Source organism: Polypterus senegalus, chromosome 7 (assembly GCF_016835505.1).
Source record: "Polypterus senegalus isolate Bchr_013 chromosome 7, ASM1683550v1, whole genome shotgun sequence".
Taxonomy (NCBI): domain Eukaryota; kingdom Metazoa; phylum Chordata; class Cladistia; order Polypteriformes; family Polypteridae; genus Polypterus; species Polypterus senegalus.
The window spans coordinates 156,220,887-156,240,289 of NC_053160.1; the positions used below are offsets into that span (position 1 = coordinate 156,220,887).

The 19,403-nt window shown below is 38.8% G+C and overlaps 1 protein-coding gene across 2 annotated transcripts in view; it reads right to left on the reverse strand.

The window, feature by feature from the left end:
- epb41l4a (erythrocyte membrane protein band 4.1 like 4A) overlaps positions 1-19,403 on the reverse strand; it is a 486,901-nt gene that overhangs the window by 91,143 nt on the left and 376,355 nt on the right. For both annotated transcript variants that reach the window (XM_039759425.1, XM_039759424.1), the window contains exon 13: positions 11,067-11,191. In XM_039759425.1, the coding sequence (XP_039615359.1) occupies positions 11,067-11,191 (125 nt within the window). The remainder of the gene's footprint in view (positions 1-11,066; positions 11,192-19,403) is intronic.

Genomic DNA, 19,403 nt, shown 5'->3' on the forward strand with positions numbered 1-19,403 from the left:
TATATATGTGTGTGTGTATGTATGTATATATATATGTATTTGTGTGTATGTATGTATGTGTATATATGTAGATATATATGTATGTATATATGTGTATATGTATAGATATGTATATATATATATGTTTATGTGTGTGTGTGTAAATATATATATATATATGACAACAACTCATCACTCACAACAGTGACAAAACAATTACATTGACAATCATGTTACGTTATTTTCAAAATGTTTCCTTTTCTTTTTCATTGCTTCTTTAACACACTACTTCTCCGCTGCGAAGCGCGGGTATTTTGCTAGTATTTCACTATAATTATTATGCTCACTTTTTAAAAATGTTTGATAGCAGAGTATTTTAATGTTATGCTGGGGTCTCTTTGTAAAATCTGCTGACTGCTGCCAAACCAAATTTCCCTCTTGGGACAATAAAATCGAATTGAGTTGATATTCTCCCACGTAAGTTTATCACACTGATAACATTAAGGTGAAGCTGAAATGAAAGCTGAATTTAATGTAAAAGGTAAGCCTATTGCTATTTCTTATTTAGACAGCTAATTAGACAGACACCTTTTGGGTGGACACTTGAGGACATATCATGCACAGGCCCGGAAAGTCAAAAGTGGAGGAAGAAAAAATGAATAAATCAAACCTTGTCATCATTTTTAATTATCATAATTAAGATTTTGCTTCCTCTTTCATATTTTGCAATATTTCTCTTCATTTCACTTTTAGAGAAAAAAAAGAAAAGAAAAATGAAATATTTACTGTCTTCTATAGGAGGCACAACTGCGGACATTGCGAAAGACAATTTGATTTGGTTTTTGAGTAAACAATATTTTTACTTTCTCGTTAATACATTTCTCTAAAAAAAAACAAAACCAAGAAATATTCAGAGTTGTCTCTCTAGATCTTATGCATGATAATTCCGTTCATAAAGAGATATCTTAAAAAGGTGCCCTAAATGCTTAGTGGCAGTGATGGAAACCCATAACACTTCCTTGGAGATTCTATTTAGATAAAGAAAGAATTACACCTTCAGAAGTGAATTTACAACTCACAAAACTTATAATGAAATGGGGATAAACTATGTCAACAACAGCTGCACCCGCTCTAGGCTATGGATATCCCCCTGGTGAGCTCCCATAACATACAAATTATGCAATGTCTCCTTACATGGAAATTAGCGGCTCCTCCAAAAAAAGGTATGGAATAAAATTAAGATAGTCAGAATAGAAATATAGTATGGTAGACTCAGTAGTAGGCAACAGGAAGCACAAAATGATGCCAGGATCAAGTGATGACTAGTGATGTAATAAAGGGCATCTGTTCATTCACCTCTTTACAGGACCCAACGAACATACTGCAGTTGTAGAGTTGCTGAGAGTCGACCTGTACCTTGGCATCACTGGGTGCATGGGTGGAACCAACTCTGGATGGAGTGCCACGCCGTTGCAGGACACACACATACTGTACATACACTCACTCACTCACTCACTCACACCTATGTTTCACGACCAGTCTCCTGGAGCTGTGAGGCAATATCAGGTGATTTATTAAACAATAGCAGTCAAATAAATGAAAGCCTTTCAAGCATTTACTACGAATTCTGTTAAGCTCTACTACAGTTGTTTTCCCCTTACTTATTTGATCCACTCTCAAGAAGCACAGTATGACACACATACAGAAAACAGAACCCAGTGACAGCACTGATGAGAGTTTGGAAGCGTTGCTTTTGCAGTCCAAAGAATGTCCATCATCTGAAAAATAGTGCCTAGTAGTCATTATTTCTGGGGCTTCCTTGGGGATTGCGATGGATGGTGCCATTAAAGTAATCCTTCTTAACATGACCAGCATGCTAGACGTAGTTATCCTGACTTTTCATTTTCTGACCCAAGACAGATGGAATATGTTGCTTGTACACAGATACATTACTCAGCAGCTGATGGCACATACAGCAGCAGTTCCCAAATCCTTTTATTCTGCAGTTTTGCCCAGTTGTATTGTTCAACCAATGCTAACCATTTATACATTTAGACCAAATAAAATATGAACAAAACAGAAAAGTTCAGTTTTCCGCTTTGAACTTCTGCTGTTTGATAATGCAGGATTAATGCTAATTTCACACAGTTCTGGGTACAGTCTGCTAAGCAATGCATTCAGAGCTGGCATCTATGATGCCATGCTTCAGCAGCCAGTGACTTAAGTACTAACACCTAATGGCACAATGTGTGTTCTAGTGGTTGGGAGCCTGAAAAACATCCAGTGCCTATTAAAAGTATCCACACTCTTGGAAGTTATATATATAACAATTAATCACAGGTTATTTAATTTGTCTTCTTTTGACACAGAATTGATGTAAATGAATTACAAATAAAAACGCAACAATTGCTCATGTAAGTTTTCATCCTCTTCAAGTCAGTATTTAGCAGATGCCCCTTTAGCAGCCATGACAGCCTTGAGTCCCTGTGCACAGGCCTCTCTCAGCTTTGCATGTCTGCACACTGCCGTTTTTCCCCCATTCTTCTTTGTAAAACTTTTCAAGCTCTATCAGGCTGCATGGAAATCGCGAGTGGGCAGCCTTTTCAAGTCCAGCCATCAAGGACATTAACATTGTTGTTTTTAAACGATTCCTGTGCAGCTTTATGCTTGGGTTCGTTGAATTGTTGGAAATCAGATTTTCTGCCAAGGTGCCAGTTTCTTGCAGACTGCATTAGGTTTCCCTCCATGATTTCCCAGTGTTTGTTGCATTCATTTTACTGTGTTACCCTCACAAGCCTTCCAGGGCCTGCTGCAGAGAAGCATCCCCACAGCATGATGCTGGCGCCACCATGCTTCACGGAAGGTAAGGTGTGCATTTGATAATGTGTACGGTTTACTCTGTACAATGTGTAGTCTCTTGGTTAAAACACTCCATTAGACTTCATTACACTACTGCACCTTCTTCCAGCTGACTTCAGAGTCTCCCAAGTGCCTTCTGGCACCTTCTCGGTGTTTTTATTTTGTTTTTTCTCTTTGCCCCTCTCACATCTGGTGAAGTGCCCAGGCTAAAGATGCTTTCAGCACTGTCCCTCCAATCTTGGCTTGTCCTTGAGAGATCTCCTGGGTTTCTTGGTGGCCTCTCTTATTAGTATTCTTACATCATCACTCCATCTTGGGAGATGGCCTGCTCTAGACAGATCTACAACTGTGCTGAACTCATTCCATCTCTAAATGATTGATTTAGCTGGACTCGTCAGTGACTTGGATATTTTCTTGTCTCCATCACCTGACTTGTGCTTTTCAGTGCCCTTTTCATGGAGTTGTTTGGAGTGCTCTTTTGTCTTCCTTGCGTAGGTCAGACCACCAGACCACTGACTCACCACAAGTTGGACACTTCAGATAAGACTCCAGTCAGCTGAAATAACTTGACAGGTGATCTCCATTGAACTCTTTATGTGACTTTTAAAACCAATTGGCTGCATTAGTGAAGATTTAAATGTGTCAAATTAAAGAGAGTAAATGCTTAGCTATTCAATTATTCTGTGTTTCATACTTGTAATTCATTTAGACCACTTTGTAGAGATCTGTTTTCACTTTGACAATAAGTAGTTCTTTTCTTCTAATCAGTGCCAAAAAATGAATTAAATCCACTGTGATCCAATGTTGCATAATAATAAAATGTGAAAACCTCCAAAGGATGAGTATGTTTTAAAGGCACTGTATCCACTTAGGATGCGACCAATGGTAGACTTCTTAGGTATAAAAAAACGATCAGATCCTGGCACTGAGGGTTTTCATGGAGCGCATATCGGCAGAGTTTCTTTGCAGCCTTTGTCGATTTTTGCAAAGCGTTCAACTCAGTTGATCAAGCTGCCCTGTGGGTTCGCAGGATCCCCTCGAAGTTGCTGGATATCATCCCTGGCCTGTACACTGGTACTGTGAGTGCTGTGCAGTGGAGGCAAGACCTCTGCGTTTTTCCCAGTTGATTCTGGGGTTCCTCAGGGGTGTGTTCTTGCTCCTACTCTGTTCAATGCTTGTATGGACTGGGTGTTGGGCAAGGGTGTGGGGTCCAGCAAATGTGGGGCATCTGTTGGTGAAGAAAGATTCACGGGTCTTGACTTTGCTGATGATGCTGTGATCTTCGCAGAGTTAATGATCGGGACGCTTGAGAGACTGAGCGAGGAGTCTTAGTATCTGGGCTTGCAAGTGTACTGGATAAAAACCAAGATCCAGGCCTTTAAAGACCTCTTGGGCACAGCCATCAGCCGTGTGTCTGTCTGCAGAAAGAGTGTCGACCTTGTCAAGAGGTTTACTTACCTTGGCAGTGACATTCATGTCTCTGGTGACTCTTCCTATGGTCAATAGATGGATTGGGAGAGCATGGGGGGTCATCAGGTCGCTGGAATGGGGTGTGTGGCGCTCCCAATATCTATGCAAAAGGACAAAGGTCCAAGTCTTCCTGTCTTACTATATGGTTGTGAGACATGGACGCTATCTAGTGACCTGAGATGGTATTGTGTCTCTCCAGAAAATCCTTGGGTACAGTTGGTTTGACTTTGTGTCAAATGAGTGGTTGCTCATGGAGTCCTGAATGAGGCACATTACCAGCATTGTGAGGGAGCGTCGGTTTTGGCACTACAGCCATTTGGCGCGTTTAACTAAGGGTGATCCAGTTCATAAGATCCTCATTGTTGGGGACCCGAGTGGCTGGACCAGGCCAAGGGGTCGCCCACGTAACACCTGGCTGCAGCAGATAGAAGATCATTTCCAGAGGGTGGGACTGGACTACGTGTATGCCTGGGGAGTTGCCAACCGGGATCCCGAGTTGTTTCGTCATATAGTGGGTGCGGCAAAGCACTGTACCAGTGCATGCTCTCCAAGTTGACTTGACTTGTATCCACTTATGACAAGGAGGCTCCAGGAAGTGTAAATACGAACTCAGTGGCCAATTTATTAGATTGACTATTCTAGCACTTTTTCTTCCAGAACAGCCTGCATTCTCTAAGGCATGGATTCAATAAGATGCTTTCTCCTCACTGTGAATTTCTCAGAATGTGGTGGCTGTGGCAATGTGCTGTATCAGTACCTGCTCCTAACCCCTCTCTCTCTCTCTAATATCCCATAGGCACTCTGTTGGACTGAGATCTTTGTGTTCATGCTGGTCACTGGAGTAAAGCCTGTGGCACTTCATAGAACCAGCTGAAAATGATGCGATGCTTTGCTACAGGCATGACACTCAATTGGTATTAAGATGCCTAATGTGTGCCAGGAGGACATTCCCCAAACCATTACACTATCCCCTGGTTTCTTGATTGACTCAAAACAAAGTAGCTTATAAAGCCAAATTCTGATTCTACCATTATGTGTTAAAAGGTGAACTGTTGCCCCAGTCTGAGGTCGTGTGCACTCTAGAGCAGGATTTTTTTCATGAACATCCCTGCATTTAGCTCAGTGTTGACCAGTCTCCCTGTCCGTGCCGTTGAGAGGCACCCCATAGCATGAGGCTGCCATCACCACGCTTCACCGTGGAGATGGTGTTAGGCAGGTGATGAGCAGCGCCTGGTCTTCACCAGACAGAACACTTGGAGTTTTGCGCAAAGACCTCAATTTTTGTTTCATCAGAGCAGAAAATCTTTGGTATCACTTTAGATGAGGTGTCCCAAATACATTGTACTTACATATAATTACCTGTACAATTACAGAGTAACGAGGCGATATTACCTTGTACTTTGTAATACAGTGTAACGCTACAATTAAGTACTCAATTCATATACATACATTCTTATAGAAATCAAATAGTTAAAACATCTGACCATATGAAAGCATTACTTTTAGTTCTTTAGATCAATGTTTCTTTGAAGATCACTACTTTGCAAAGTTACGTCAGCAATGTGAACAATGTCAAGCTGTATTTTTAATGGTGTGATGCTAAAATATACCCTCTGGAGGTTATAAAATACATTGTCACATCTAGAGGAATTGAAAGAACTAACCTGAAAGCATAAGAACTCTCAACATCTCCTTCTCTTGAACTTGGTTTTCATTTGCATTTGATTTAAGGGCCATAGGAGTACGTGTTTTTACTAGTCAGTTAATTAGATAGCCACGCTTCCATTGTCTTAAGACACTGCATCCCTGCCCGTTAAAAAACGTCCTCCACTTCTCTCTATCCAGGTATCTTCCTCTTGCTCTGTCTATCACCATATCTTTCCACCTCTTTCATGGCCTTCCTGCTCTTCTTCTTCCTAATGGAAACCATCTTTCCACTCTTCTTGAAGTTTCTGAGTCATCCACGCGCCATACGTGTCCTCTCATTATTCTCGATATGCTTATTACACTCCGCTCCTTTGGACAAGTCTTTATCATTTTGTAATAATTTCCAAAGTTGATCCCCTTTTAAGCCCCCATCCCAGACAAAAATGAGCACAGACAGACAGTACAGTTGAGCAAACCGAAATTCAAAGTAAAGCTTATGCAAAAACATCAATAGATATGTTCAAAGTTATACAGCACATAGAATGAGCAAGAGCAGAAACAGTTCTGGGAAAAATACGATTAAACCCCGGAGATGTTTTGACATAAGAATTTAGCCCTGAAGTACATGGCCCTGCCAGAGGTAAACAGCATAAAGTCTTTTTTATTTATTTATTTTTTTTGTTGTTCACATTATGTCATATTTTGACTTAATGTAGTTAGAATATTATGGTCATGTAGAAACCTGCCATTGAACGGGGATTAAAAACGAACAAGAAAATTAAGTGACAGTTGTGCCTTTGCAGATTTTTACAAATACAGCTGAAATGACTTCTTAAAACATTAGATTGTTTTGACAGATGTCAGAAAATATCAGAGATCCTTAAATTCTTTTTAAAGCTTCGTGGAACTGATGTGTTGCCAAATTTAGACACAGAATATTTAGTGCCTTTAATAATCTTCTTAGGGTATGAATAAGCTACGTGAAAAATGAAACCCAGGTTTCTCTAAAGGATGCCCCTCAGGCCAAGTCAAATATTTGATCAACATGTGCCATCCACAAAAGAAAGGAAGGATACTCTGTTTTGCTTTTTTCTTAAGTAAGAAATTAATAATCTAAAAATGTAATTAGTTCACGATTACAAACTCACAACTATTTTAATTCCACGTTATGAAAGGCTACTAATTGACGTCCCTCAATTAAATTGTTATAAAACAGAAATAGAAAGTAAGTGAAAACGTTTCATAAATGTTTCTTCAGCTACTTAACATGAATGGAACTATTTATTAATTATATTAAGTTAAATGAATAAAAGCAATGGAACTTAACGGACAGTTATGAAATAAATGTGTTAATACCTTCTTAGAAATAAGGGGATAAAATTAGGAATGACATACTTAATAAAGAAAGCTCTGAAAATGCAGACAATCACAGATTGTGAGAACATGCTCGGGTGACATGCATGGGATAAGAAATGCAGGCCATTTTATAACAACTGTGGTTGTAGCTGGAGCGTGTGCCCCCTCAATAGACGTGTATCGGTGCGGTTTTTGTGTGTTTACTTCACACCTTATGCAGGCTCGTTCAGCTCCAGTCTTTGAGGCTAGCAAACAGCCACTAATGGATAAGAACAAATCCAGTCTGATGGTCCCCAAGCTACTTGCAATTCAACAAGGATGAACAGAGATAATTTCCTTAAATCTGTCCAAATGTTAAAGATTAGACAGCATACAGAAGCTTTTAAGAAGGCCAATGAGATGTTAGGCTGAATAGCCCGATGTGTGGGGTACAAGTCAAGAGAGGTTATACTTAAGCTATATAACACACTTGTGAGCTCTCATCTGCAATACCACGTGCAGTTCTTGGCTCAGTTTAACAAAAAGAAAAAAACTGAAAAACTACAACAGCACTAGAGAAAGTCCAGGAAAGAACATAAAAGCTGATTCCAGCACTACATGGCATGAGCTATGAGGAAAGACTGTAAGAGCAGAATCGGTTTAAAAAACAGACATTAAGAGGAGACACGAGAAAGATGTTCAAAATTATAGAGACTTAGCAGAGTGGATTCCAATTGATACTTCAAAATTAGTTCTTTGACCAGAACTCCTACGGTGGGCTGGCACCCTGCGGGGGGGTTTGTTCCTGCCTTGTGCCCTGTGTTGGCTGGGACTGGCTCCAGCAGACCCCCGTGACCCTGTGTTAGGATACAGCAGTTGGATAATGACTGACTGACTGACTGAATGGCTGGCTGACAGACTGACCAGAACACAAGGGCACAGATGGAAACTGCTTGAGAGTAAATTTTATGCAGACATTAGAAGGTCTTAATTAACTTAGAGAGCTATAGATATGAGATATAAACCTCCAAATGGGTGGTGGACACCACGGCTTTCAAAACATGACTTGAGATTTCACAAAAGGTACGAGAGTAGGGGGTGATGTGCCTGGAAGGGTGAATGGCCTGTTCTCAACAAAACTGCTCTTATGCTATTTACAGATTAAATTATTTTGGACACATTTAGAAAATAATTAATTGGTAACACTTTAGCTTAGGTACTGCAAAAATACAACTATTACTCATTTACTCTTATGTAACAAGACCTTAACAAAGGCTTCTTTTGGTTTTAATGACACAAAGCATCCGTAAAGTGGTTATCCATATCTGTGTAATGTGGATTTCTAAAATAACTTCACTTTAGAATGGTCAGAGATGGCTTAAGTGAGACGTATTCCATTGATATTGCACACTTCAGCATAAGATCTGTGAATCCTTCATATTCATAAGTAATTTTATCAGCATATCAAAGGCTCACTACACAGACATGAATAAACACACTTTACTGATGCTTTATAAGTGTCATTAAGACCAAATGTTGTTACATAAGAGTAAATGAGTATTGGATACATTTTTGCAATACCTAAACTAGTATTACCTTATCATTTTAATAATTATTTTAGACTGACTACTCAATGTGCTTCAGAGTGCATTGTTCTGTTCATATTAGCGAGTTCAATCTGTGCATAGCATTGAAAGTTACTAGAACCTGTTGCACCATAACATCACTGTGAGAAATAGATAGATAGATAGATAGATAGATAGATAGATAGATAGATAGATAGATAGATAGATAGATAGATAGATAGATAGATAGATAGATAGATAGATAGATAGGGTAGACATGAAAGGCACTATATGATAGATAGATATATTTAAGAAGACAGTAATTAAATAACAAATTGGCTCCGTACGTGTAGCCAGAGTTGCGGTCAGAAAACAGGGCAGTAAATAATAAACTGTAAAGGGTACATTCTACCAAAGCCAAGAAACACAAGACATAAATCTTAATTGGAGGGCACAAAAAAAAAAGTCATAACTAGTAAAATCAAAAACTAACAATATGAAATGACATGAAGTTTTTTCTTTCACGTATACAATCTTAGATAAATAGTTACTCATGGCACTGGCTGTTAAAATGTCACTAAAATGTCACACCAGTGACATTGTGACACGTGACCTCCAGAAACAGGTCCTTACACATCCTTGCGACCAGTCTCCAACAAAGTGTAGTCCATAGGGCAACAAGGTGATGCCGTGGGAGAGTGTAAATCGTTTCCACAAGAAACAAAAAGATGGATACAACCACTACATTTATTGGGGTCAAAGAAAAAACAACCTTGAAATCCCTATTCAATCATTTTTGGAGGCCATGAAACAGTTGAAAAAAGTTAAATTTATAAATCAGATTATGACAATAGATAGATAGCCAATTCCTACCTGTTTCAGCGCACAGTGCATTTGGGGGGTTGTCAAACGCTGGTTACAGGGTGCCGTGGTCCAAAAAATCCAGATAGATAGATAGATAGATAGATAGATAGATAGATAGATAGATAGATAGATAGATAGATAGATATGAGAAAAGCTCATTGATAGATAGATAGATAGATAGATAGATAGATAGATAGATAGATAGATATGAGAAAAGCTCATTGATAGATAGATAGATAGATAGATAGATAGATAGATAGATAGATAGATAGATAGATAGATAGATAGATAGATAGACAGTCATATGACGGTGCCAGAAATATTACACATCTGCAGAAGATTCACAAAATCAACTGCTTTGCAATTCAGTTCTTTCAAGTAGCAACTTCAAGGAAATTTTTGGAATGCACCGGAAATGGGAGTGTACTTTTCTTTCAGTTTACAAAAGTTATTTTATTAATATTTAAAAATCAAGTTAAAAGGAGACATGTTTAAAAATACAGTGGAGCAACAGAATTATGAACAGAAGGCATCATTATACAACAGTAATTTATGCTTCACAGAGCACCTGAACTATTATTAAATCAGGTGTAAATCGACCTGGAACTCTGACATCAAATTTTACAAGTTTGGCTTAAAATGATTTTTCTCTTTCATACTCCTGGCTATAATATGTAATAAGGTATTCTGTTATGTGCTTTGGGACCACCCAGAAGGCTCTGGTAAGTACACTAATACCACCCTGAAGCAGGAGGGGGCGCTGTCGTTAACAATGTCTATTGTTTCCTTTGCCACACTGAGCTGTCACAAGGACAAGGGGCCTAATCCCCCCCATCCACCCCTGTGGGGCAATGCAAGCCATGGCCTTTCTGGGTCAGGGCCTGTAAAAACAGATGGCCGAACAAAGGAAGTTGTCTTTTGTCCTGAGAACGGCAGGGAAGACGGACCTCTCAGCAAATGCTCATGCAGAATTTTTGTTGGTATTTGGACTTTATGTTTAAAAAAATTCCAGTACAGCTGACTTGGCACCCCAACCATTGCACCCGTGTCTGAGAATTTCATGACAATATATATTCTTTTACTTTTTCCTTACTGAGATATTCACACTTATCCAGACTATGTTTCTAATATTTAAAACATAAATATGTATGGTGCAGAATGGAACTGTAAACTATTTTTATTAACACCACTTGAATGCTCTTTTCTTGATAACTGCACATGCACTGACTCTTAGATATGCGTGTTAATGACAGTGAAGATAAAAGCTCAGGAATAAAGTTTCAAAAGAGACAGGGTTACTGAATAGGCTCCAGGCCTCGGATTGTTAGCACCTGCTGTTAAGCCCACCTGCTTGCTGAGATGACTGAGCCGTCCTTTTCGGGTAAGTCTTGCTCCGAGCTCTAGGCACTTGTAAATCTGGTCGTGGCAGCTGAAGAGTTGAATCTTTACCCATCTGTAGTGCTGTTTTCCCACTAAATAAAACAAAGAAACACAAACTCTTCTTAAGTAAATTTACTGATGAGCACTTTGATTGACTTGTAACTGCTGACCATTTACAAGAAGATTTCACATTTTCTACACTATTGTATATTTTTTAGAGTGAATGTTATCATCCAAAAGATAATACTAATAAAATACAATATTTCAACATTTATTTATTAAAGAAAATTATGCAATATTTTAAAGAGTAACTGCGCACTTGAACATCACAACCTAATTAAGTCAAATTTAAGATTTAGTGTACATTTATTATATACTAGCAAAATACCCGCGCTTCACAGCGGAGAAGTAGTGTGTTAAAGAAGTTATGAAAAAGAAAAGGAAACATTTTAAAAATAACGTAACATGATTGTCAATGTAATTGTTTTGTGACTGTTATGAGCGTTGCTGTCATCAAGGATTTGATTATCATTATTTGTTCAGGTTCGTATTTGGAGGATGTGTTGTGTTCAAGTTACATTCCGTGTTTGTCTAGTCTATCCCTGACCATCTCATCTTCGTTGTTAACCGCTGTAAAGATAACAGGTTTCATTCATCGAAGTGATCACTACCCAAATCGGTACTCATGAATCTAAGATGCTTAACAGGCATTCCCGGTATTAAGTTGTGGATTGCGTGTCTATGAACGTAAAAAAGTTTCTCTCGCACTTTTGCTGAGTTTGTGCCAAACACTATTCTATTCCTGACCATCTCATCTTCGTTTGCATAAGCACAGTCCTTCACCCGCGAATATTTAGCGGCAGCGTGTCTATTGGATTGCTGCTGACGGACGGCCTTATATGGGCAGGCACTCAATTACATGGGAGGCGTGATGATGGGGGATGCAACTCCGCCTCACACGGCGACCGAGCTGCAGGCTATGGCCGTATATATGTACGTAAGTAGGTTCCAGTTATGACCGTTACGCGTAGAATTTCTAAATGAAACCTGCTTAACTTTTGTAAGTAAGCTGTAAGGAATGAGCCTGCCAAATTTCAGCCTTCTGCCTATATGGGAAGTTGGAGAATTAGTGATGAGTCAGTCAGTGAGGGCTTTGCCTTTTATTAGTATAGATACTGTGTCAGGCGCCAGCTCATGGCAGAAAGCTTAAAGGCCCTGGTGTTGGTATCTGCCCTCCAAACCAGGGGTTGGCGCTGTTGCTTAATGCCTTTTCTCTTCCAACCTCTACAGACTGACAGCCTTAAAACCTCTGATGTCACTCTTGTCACCCGCCCACCTGGACCCGCCCCTTCCTGCCTGGGTGACATAAAACCGGATAGGCTGCCATCTTCAGCTTTTTCGACTCCCTTTTGTGAAGACAGACTCACTTATTTTATTTTTTTTTTGACTTTTTGATTATTTTCATGTCAAATAATTACATGGGGTTCACCATGGTACCTACCCCACTCCTCTTTCAGTCTAGTTGTGCCTTTGTTGCAACTGATAAGACTCTTACAGTGCTGTGGAGAAATTTTAATCCATTCCTCTTTACAAAACATCGATGTGGATGCTTTTCATTTACAAATTAAGTTTTTTATCATCATATTTCAATGGGCTTTATGTCTGGATTTTGACAAGGCTATCGCAAATACTCTTTTTTCTTCAACAACAACATTTATTTATATAGCACATTTTCATACAAACAATGTAGCTCAAAGTGCTTTACATGATGAAGAAAGAGAAAAAAGACTAAATAAATAATTAAACTATTCTAATGTAGATGTGTCTTTATGTATGGATCATTGACTACCTTTATTATTCAGCTGCACTTCAACTTCAGGTCATGAATCCATAGTGGAAGTAACATGGAATGGGACCACTGCCACCACAGTCAGAAATGTGACTAGTCGCTTGAGGGAGCTAAGATGGCTGGCTGTGTTCTGCACTTCAGTGGTGGTGTGCTGTGTAGCGTATGCCATCTGAGCAAAGAGAACTTGTTACTAAATGGATGGTCAGACATTTTCCAGAAGAACACAGAGTCATATTGATGGTTCCTTCAGTGATGATAAACTACCCAAGGGTTGGTACACCAAAGCAACTCCAAACAATAAAATAAATGTTAAATGTCATGAGACCTTCATAAGGGAGTCTGTGTGGTCCAGAACTAGAACACCAAACCACAGCTCTTCAAGATCATCCACTTGCATTGTGACAAAGTGAGGTGAGTACTCAAGTTCTTATTAGGGAGCAGTGCTTTCTATGCTGCTGCTCTTCCATGAATCCCATATCTGTCGTGTTTTTCTGATAATGGAGTCCTAAACGCTATTCCTAAGCAACATGAGAGAAGCCTGCAAATTCTTGCATGTTGTTCTTGTGTACTTTGACCTTTCATAGACCTTAAAAAGACAGCAGGATCTCCTGTGAAGACGATGTCCCTAACTTTCCTCTTTTATTATGTTTTATAATCATAATTTGTATTATTTTAATATATTATACTTTAATATATTATTTTAATATATTATACTTTTAAAATTTATATTATGTACTCATTGCTTATGTATATACGTTTGTATATAGCATTTTGTGAAAAAATATATGTTGCATTTTGCCAAAAACATTTTTTTCTGAAAAAAACTTTTTTTTTATTATTTTTGATGGATTTAATAAACCAATAAAACTTTACATTTTCAGTATTTTCCATTACATTGTGTTACAATAAAAAAGATATTTATTCTGATTACACTTCATTGTATCCACCTTAATAAAAGGGAAAGCATCCGTGTGTTGTGTCTCTGTATCTCTGTGTCCATCTGGTTACTCTATCTCTGTAGTTTCCACAGACAGTGCATCATAAACATTTATAGTAATAAATCATATTGTATTTGGCATTCTAACAAATGGCGCATCACACACATTAACACTACTTTTACAAATTCCTTACCAAATGACAGATGCATTGCTTTATCATTCCAACAGATTGTGCATCACAAACATTTTTAGTAATGCACTTTATTACTACAAATTTTGGTGATGCACCCTCTGTTGGAATGACAAAGGCAATGCATTTTATTACTACATGTATTACAAAATACAGTACATTAATGCTGAAGCCTACATTGATTACTTATATTACAACTCGTCTTAGATGGGCAGCACAGCTAGTTTTTAATAAAAGCCTTTTTGAAACAGCCAAGTCGCCTTCACATCACACTTTCGGCCTGTTGTGCACATGCACAATAAAAACAATGCCCAAAAAGGCAGAGTGTGCATTTAAACTAAACTACAATGAAACAGACTGAAGCCCCATGAACTATTTATTGAACACTGAGTCGCTCTTGCTGGGTGAGTAAACTCACTGACATTCACTAATACCAAAACATCTGTCAAATACACAGGGAGGGCGTGCAAACTTGCATACCCTGGGATTGTGAGGCAGGAATGACAGCTCTGCACAACCCCTCTGTCTATTCTAAAGCATCTGTACTAAATTTACTAAAGTTAAACTTGATTAAAATATTACGTAAGCCTTCACAGTCAGTTCAAGTCTTGTCACTTCATTGCTTGCTGCATACATGCTCAAACCTTCTCTCGCTAAACCATCGAGGCACACGTGTGCATGTTAATACCAGGTAGCAGCAGGAGATATCTTTGTGAAAAACAAAATACGCTTCCATGTGGGGAGAGACTGTGGGTGAAGCTAAGTGGGACTTTTTTCAGTTATTGTCTAGTGGTCTTACAGAATAGAGGCATCAACATTCAATGTTAATAACAGCGCATGGCAATTACTTTCCCTAAGAATCCATGCACCTCGCCCTGAAACGTTGCTGTGGAGGAAGAGGAGCAACAAAGTGAAGTGCACAGCTTCTGAAAATGGTTGAATCTTACAAAAAGGTTTTGCTTTGTTTCCTTCTTAAAGTGACATGAAAACACTGTTTTTGCAATATGTGTGCAATCTCATAAGGTGGATTAATACCCAATAACATTTTTGTCATGAAAAATAGACATGTTTGGTATGTTTTAAGGATTTTTTAAGACTGAGACCCTGGTACCATTAGCTCCATTATAGAATGCACAGGCAGACTAGCTATTTTTTAAGATATAAAATATGCCTCGCTTTAGAATACAATATCTGATCATCTGATGAGCACGTTTCACAGTCAGGTCTAAAAACAAAGGGTGGTTGTGCTTTTTCTTACGTAGCCCCCAAGTTATGGAACACATCACCTCTTGTCATCAGATCAGCCTCTTCAATTACACTTTTTAAATCTAAATTGAAAACCTATTTGTTTTCTTTGACTTACAAATGATTTGTTAATGTGTTCTTTCATGTGTGATTCTACAGCATTGTTTATCTCTGCTGTATTATTTCATTTTGTTATTATTTTCTTAATTTATATACTCCTGTACAGCACTTTGGTCAAATGTGGTTGTTTTAAAATGTGCTTAATAAATAAAATGCACTTACAGTTTCATGAAGCAAATCACTATATACCATATGGGATAAATTGTACCCTAAATCTATTGGTCTAAAGTATGGCTTTTTATGAGTAGTTTTGAATCTGAGGCCATTCTGTACTACAATGTCTGATTGGTTAGTGTTTTGTGTAAGACTGGTATAAAGATGGTCACTTTGCCTTTACCCTCTCTCTCTCTCACACCATCTGGCCATGAAGAGAAGTCCATGATGAAGACAACTCTATATCGAGTCATCATACGGAGATAGGCATGTGGCCTGTTTCAAAACTCCATTCACTGGCCATGTGGTAGCAAAGCAAGTTAGGCTGAAGATAAGCCGAGAGCCACCTATGGAGGCAAGATGCACTGCTACTTTGGCTGTATGGGTATCGTTTTTCAATATTCTGCTTTCTTAATATTTTTGGGTATTTTTATCAATGATACATAATTAAATGTATAACTTAACTCCTACCTGATTCTCTGTCTAATTGCCTGCTGTTGCAGAAGTAGAAGGGAAAGGGGAAGGAAGTGCTAAAGTAATTGATCTCACAAAAGGGTTTTAGACATTTTATTCAGGCCTACACAATTAAGAGTATAAAAGGGGAAAATAGTATCACCACAGTACCTTACACGATAAAACACACATGAACATGTACAACTTTTGAACAACAAACTCCCCGAAAGTGAGTGGGCAGCACTGTGCCTGCTTGCAGAGCTGTGTGGAGCGTGCATGTTCACCCCTTGTCTTTGTGTGTTTTCGTCTGGGTTTTGACATGAAAATGACATTAACTGGTGGCACTAAACTGGCCCAGCATGAGTGTTAGGATGGTTGTGTGTGTTTGTGTGTTGGGTTTCATGGTGGACAGGAACGCCATTCACATTTGGTTTTTGCCTTTTGTCGGTCTCTCCCATGATACAGTAAGATCCTCTGAAACCGTGAACTGAATACAGTGAGTTTAAGAATGTTATGCTGCAGTCGTTCACTAGAACTGAATGCATGAATTTTTCCCCTGGGCACTTTTTGCCTTCATTGCAGCGGCCAACTTTTAGGTTAGTATTCAGTCATTACTGTTAAAACTGTTATCTTCCTCTTTTAGTCCCAATTTTGCATTGATTTTTTTTTCAATGATAATGGAGTTATCTTCTATTTCTTTTCTCATTTTAAAGCCTGTTTGATTCTTCTTCCTTAAGGATATTATCTTCATATGCCAGTCTGCCTCATTAGACAAGTCCTAGATTTGACAATCACAGATGTTGCTTCAAATGCTAATCCTTAAAATGAAACCACTTGAAAAAAAGGTGATGTGTGTATTTCAGGTTGGCTTTCTTCACGTGGTTTAATGAGAGCGCACACTGAATGATTATTATTTACTTGAAGACATCTGGTGCATGATGTTATTGGTCTTGTCGTCTCTCTTTTGGTAACATTATTCAGGTGTAGGGTCCCAATCTTGACTGTTCTCATGCATTTATATTACAAAAATTAAGGCAGCACTCAAGTAAGTAGAGATTCACACTTCACTAACTGGTTAAATAAACTATTTTATTTGGTTCATTTTAGGCTTCACTCTTGAAAAAACAGCAGTCACATTGAAGAAGTCCCCTATTCATACTTTTGATCTGCTTCTTTGTTACCTCCAGTCACACCAAGTGCAGGTGGATACTAAATAATCCCCATTCGGCACGTCAGCACATTGCAATGATTAGGTGCGTCTTAAAGGGATTTATTCAGCTAAAGAACAACAGTTTCCAGTATTTCCTATAGCCCATAGGGATGGGCTACATTCCATTACTTTTTCTTCCTCGTCTTCTTCTTTGTTCTTGTGGCAAGATCAAGTATATTGCAGTACATTTTTGTTTTCTGTATAGCACTCATTACCAAAAATATTTTACTTTAAACTTAAAATTCACATCTCCAAGGAGGGAAGCTAATGTCTGATGCAAATTTGAGTTTAGAATATTAAAACATTAGGACAGTTTTGACAAGAATAGGACAGCCAGCACATCATGGCCTATCACAGACTATTCACCCAACTCCAGATAAATAACATCAGGTTGACTTTTGAAGGTCCCTAAACTTCTACTGTCCACTGCGCTACTTGGTTCTTTTTCTCTGATGTAGAACCCTCATCCTCATATGAGTTCGCCTCTGTTATAGCACATCTTTATTTGAAAACAGCAGTGTCAGATCAGGGAGACAGTGAACGTGACTGAGAGAATAAAACTGAATAAAAAAAACGCTAACCTTTACAAGTACCATAAATTTACATCGGCTGTTACAGACTCAAATCAAATGTATGTTTTTATTCTGAAATAGAGACAAGAAGAGCACCTTATTTTTCAAAATGGTAAATACAGGAAATGCTCAGAATCGAACCCGCAACCTCTTGATTATGAATAAGCAGTTCTTACCACCTAACCTGATTTCTTTTTCTTTGGTTATATTCTTGAATAAAAGCACACTTGTTTTGTTATACTTGTACCTTTTGTGAAAGTGCTTATTTGATATTTGGACTTCAGTCTTCACACATTATACACTTCATGTCAAAATTTTGTCATTTTGTCATACAAACTCCAGGCGGGCTGCCATGTGCCTTTTACTAAGGAGTGGCTTCCGTCTGGCCACCCTACCATACAGGCCTGATTGGTGCAGAGATGGTTGTCCTTCTGGAAGGTTCTCCTCTCTCCACAGAGGACCTCTGGAGCTCTGACAGAGTGACCATCGGGTTCTTGGTCACCTCCCTGACTAAGGCCCTTCTCCCTTGATCGCTCAGTTTAGATGGCCGGCCAGCTCTAGGAAGAGTCCTGGTGGTTTCAAACTTCTTCCACTTACGGATGATGGAGGCCACTGTGCTCACTGGGACCTTCAAAGCAGCAGAAAGTTTTCTGTAACCTTCCCCAGATTTGTGCCTCGAGACAGTCCTGTCTCAGAGGTCTACAGACAAATCCTTTGACATCATGATTGGTTTGTGCTCTGACATGAACTGTCAACTGTGGGACCTTATATAGACAGGTGTGTGCCTTTCCAAATCATGTCCAATCAACTGAATTTACCACAGGTGGACTCCAATTAAGCTGCAGAAACATCTCAAGGATGATCAGGGGAAACAGGATGCACCTGAGCTCAATTTTGAGGTTCATATGAAAGGCTGTGAATACTTATGTACATGTGCTTTCTCAATTTTTTTATTTTTAATAAATTTGCAAAAATCTCAAGTAAACTTTTTTCATGGTGTCATTATGGGGTTCATTTCTTTTCTTTCCTTTGTGCTGCACTGCACTTGCATTCTCGATCAAGCCTCACACAACACCTCCCTGCAAAAGCCTATGGTAGTCCTTTTAATATCACAGTAGAAAGAAGTCAGCACATATAGACTGACCTTCCACAGAAGGACATTTACCGTGTGTATGATTGTTTGCATGTCATAGTGCAGGCCTGTATTGCAGAACAGAGAAGTCACCCCCATTGTTATTGTCAGAATGCTGGAACATTCTGCGTCCCAAATAAACCACAACGTATCTCCTTGCATGTGATCATGTTAATACACTTAACTCCTACCTGCAGTTCTGCATAACACACAGTATACGTACATACAGTCTATATCAGTTGTGGCAGATTTGGGCCGCTATTGCTCCCTTGAACCCTTGTCCAAGACGCCAGACACCAGATAAAAGTCCAAAAGTAGACTATTTTTATTCTGTACAAATAAAGCACCCTCTCATCCACAATACTCATTAAACCAATCACAATAATCACAATAAATAATTCCTTCACTCCCAGATGCGTTGCCACCCTTCCACCCAGCTCAG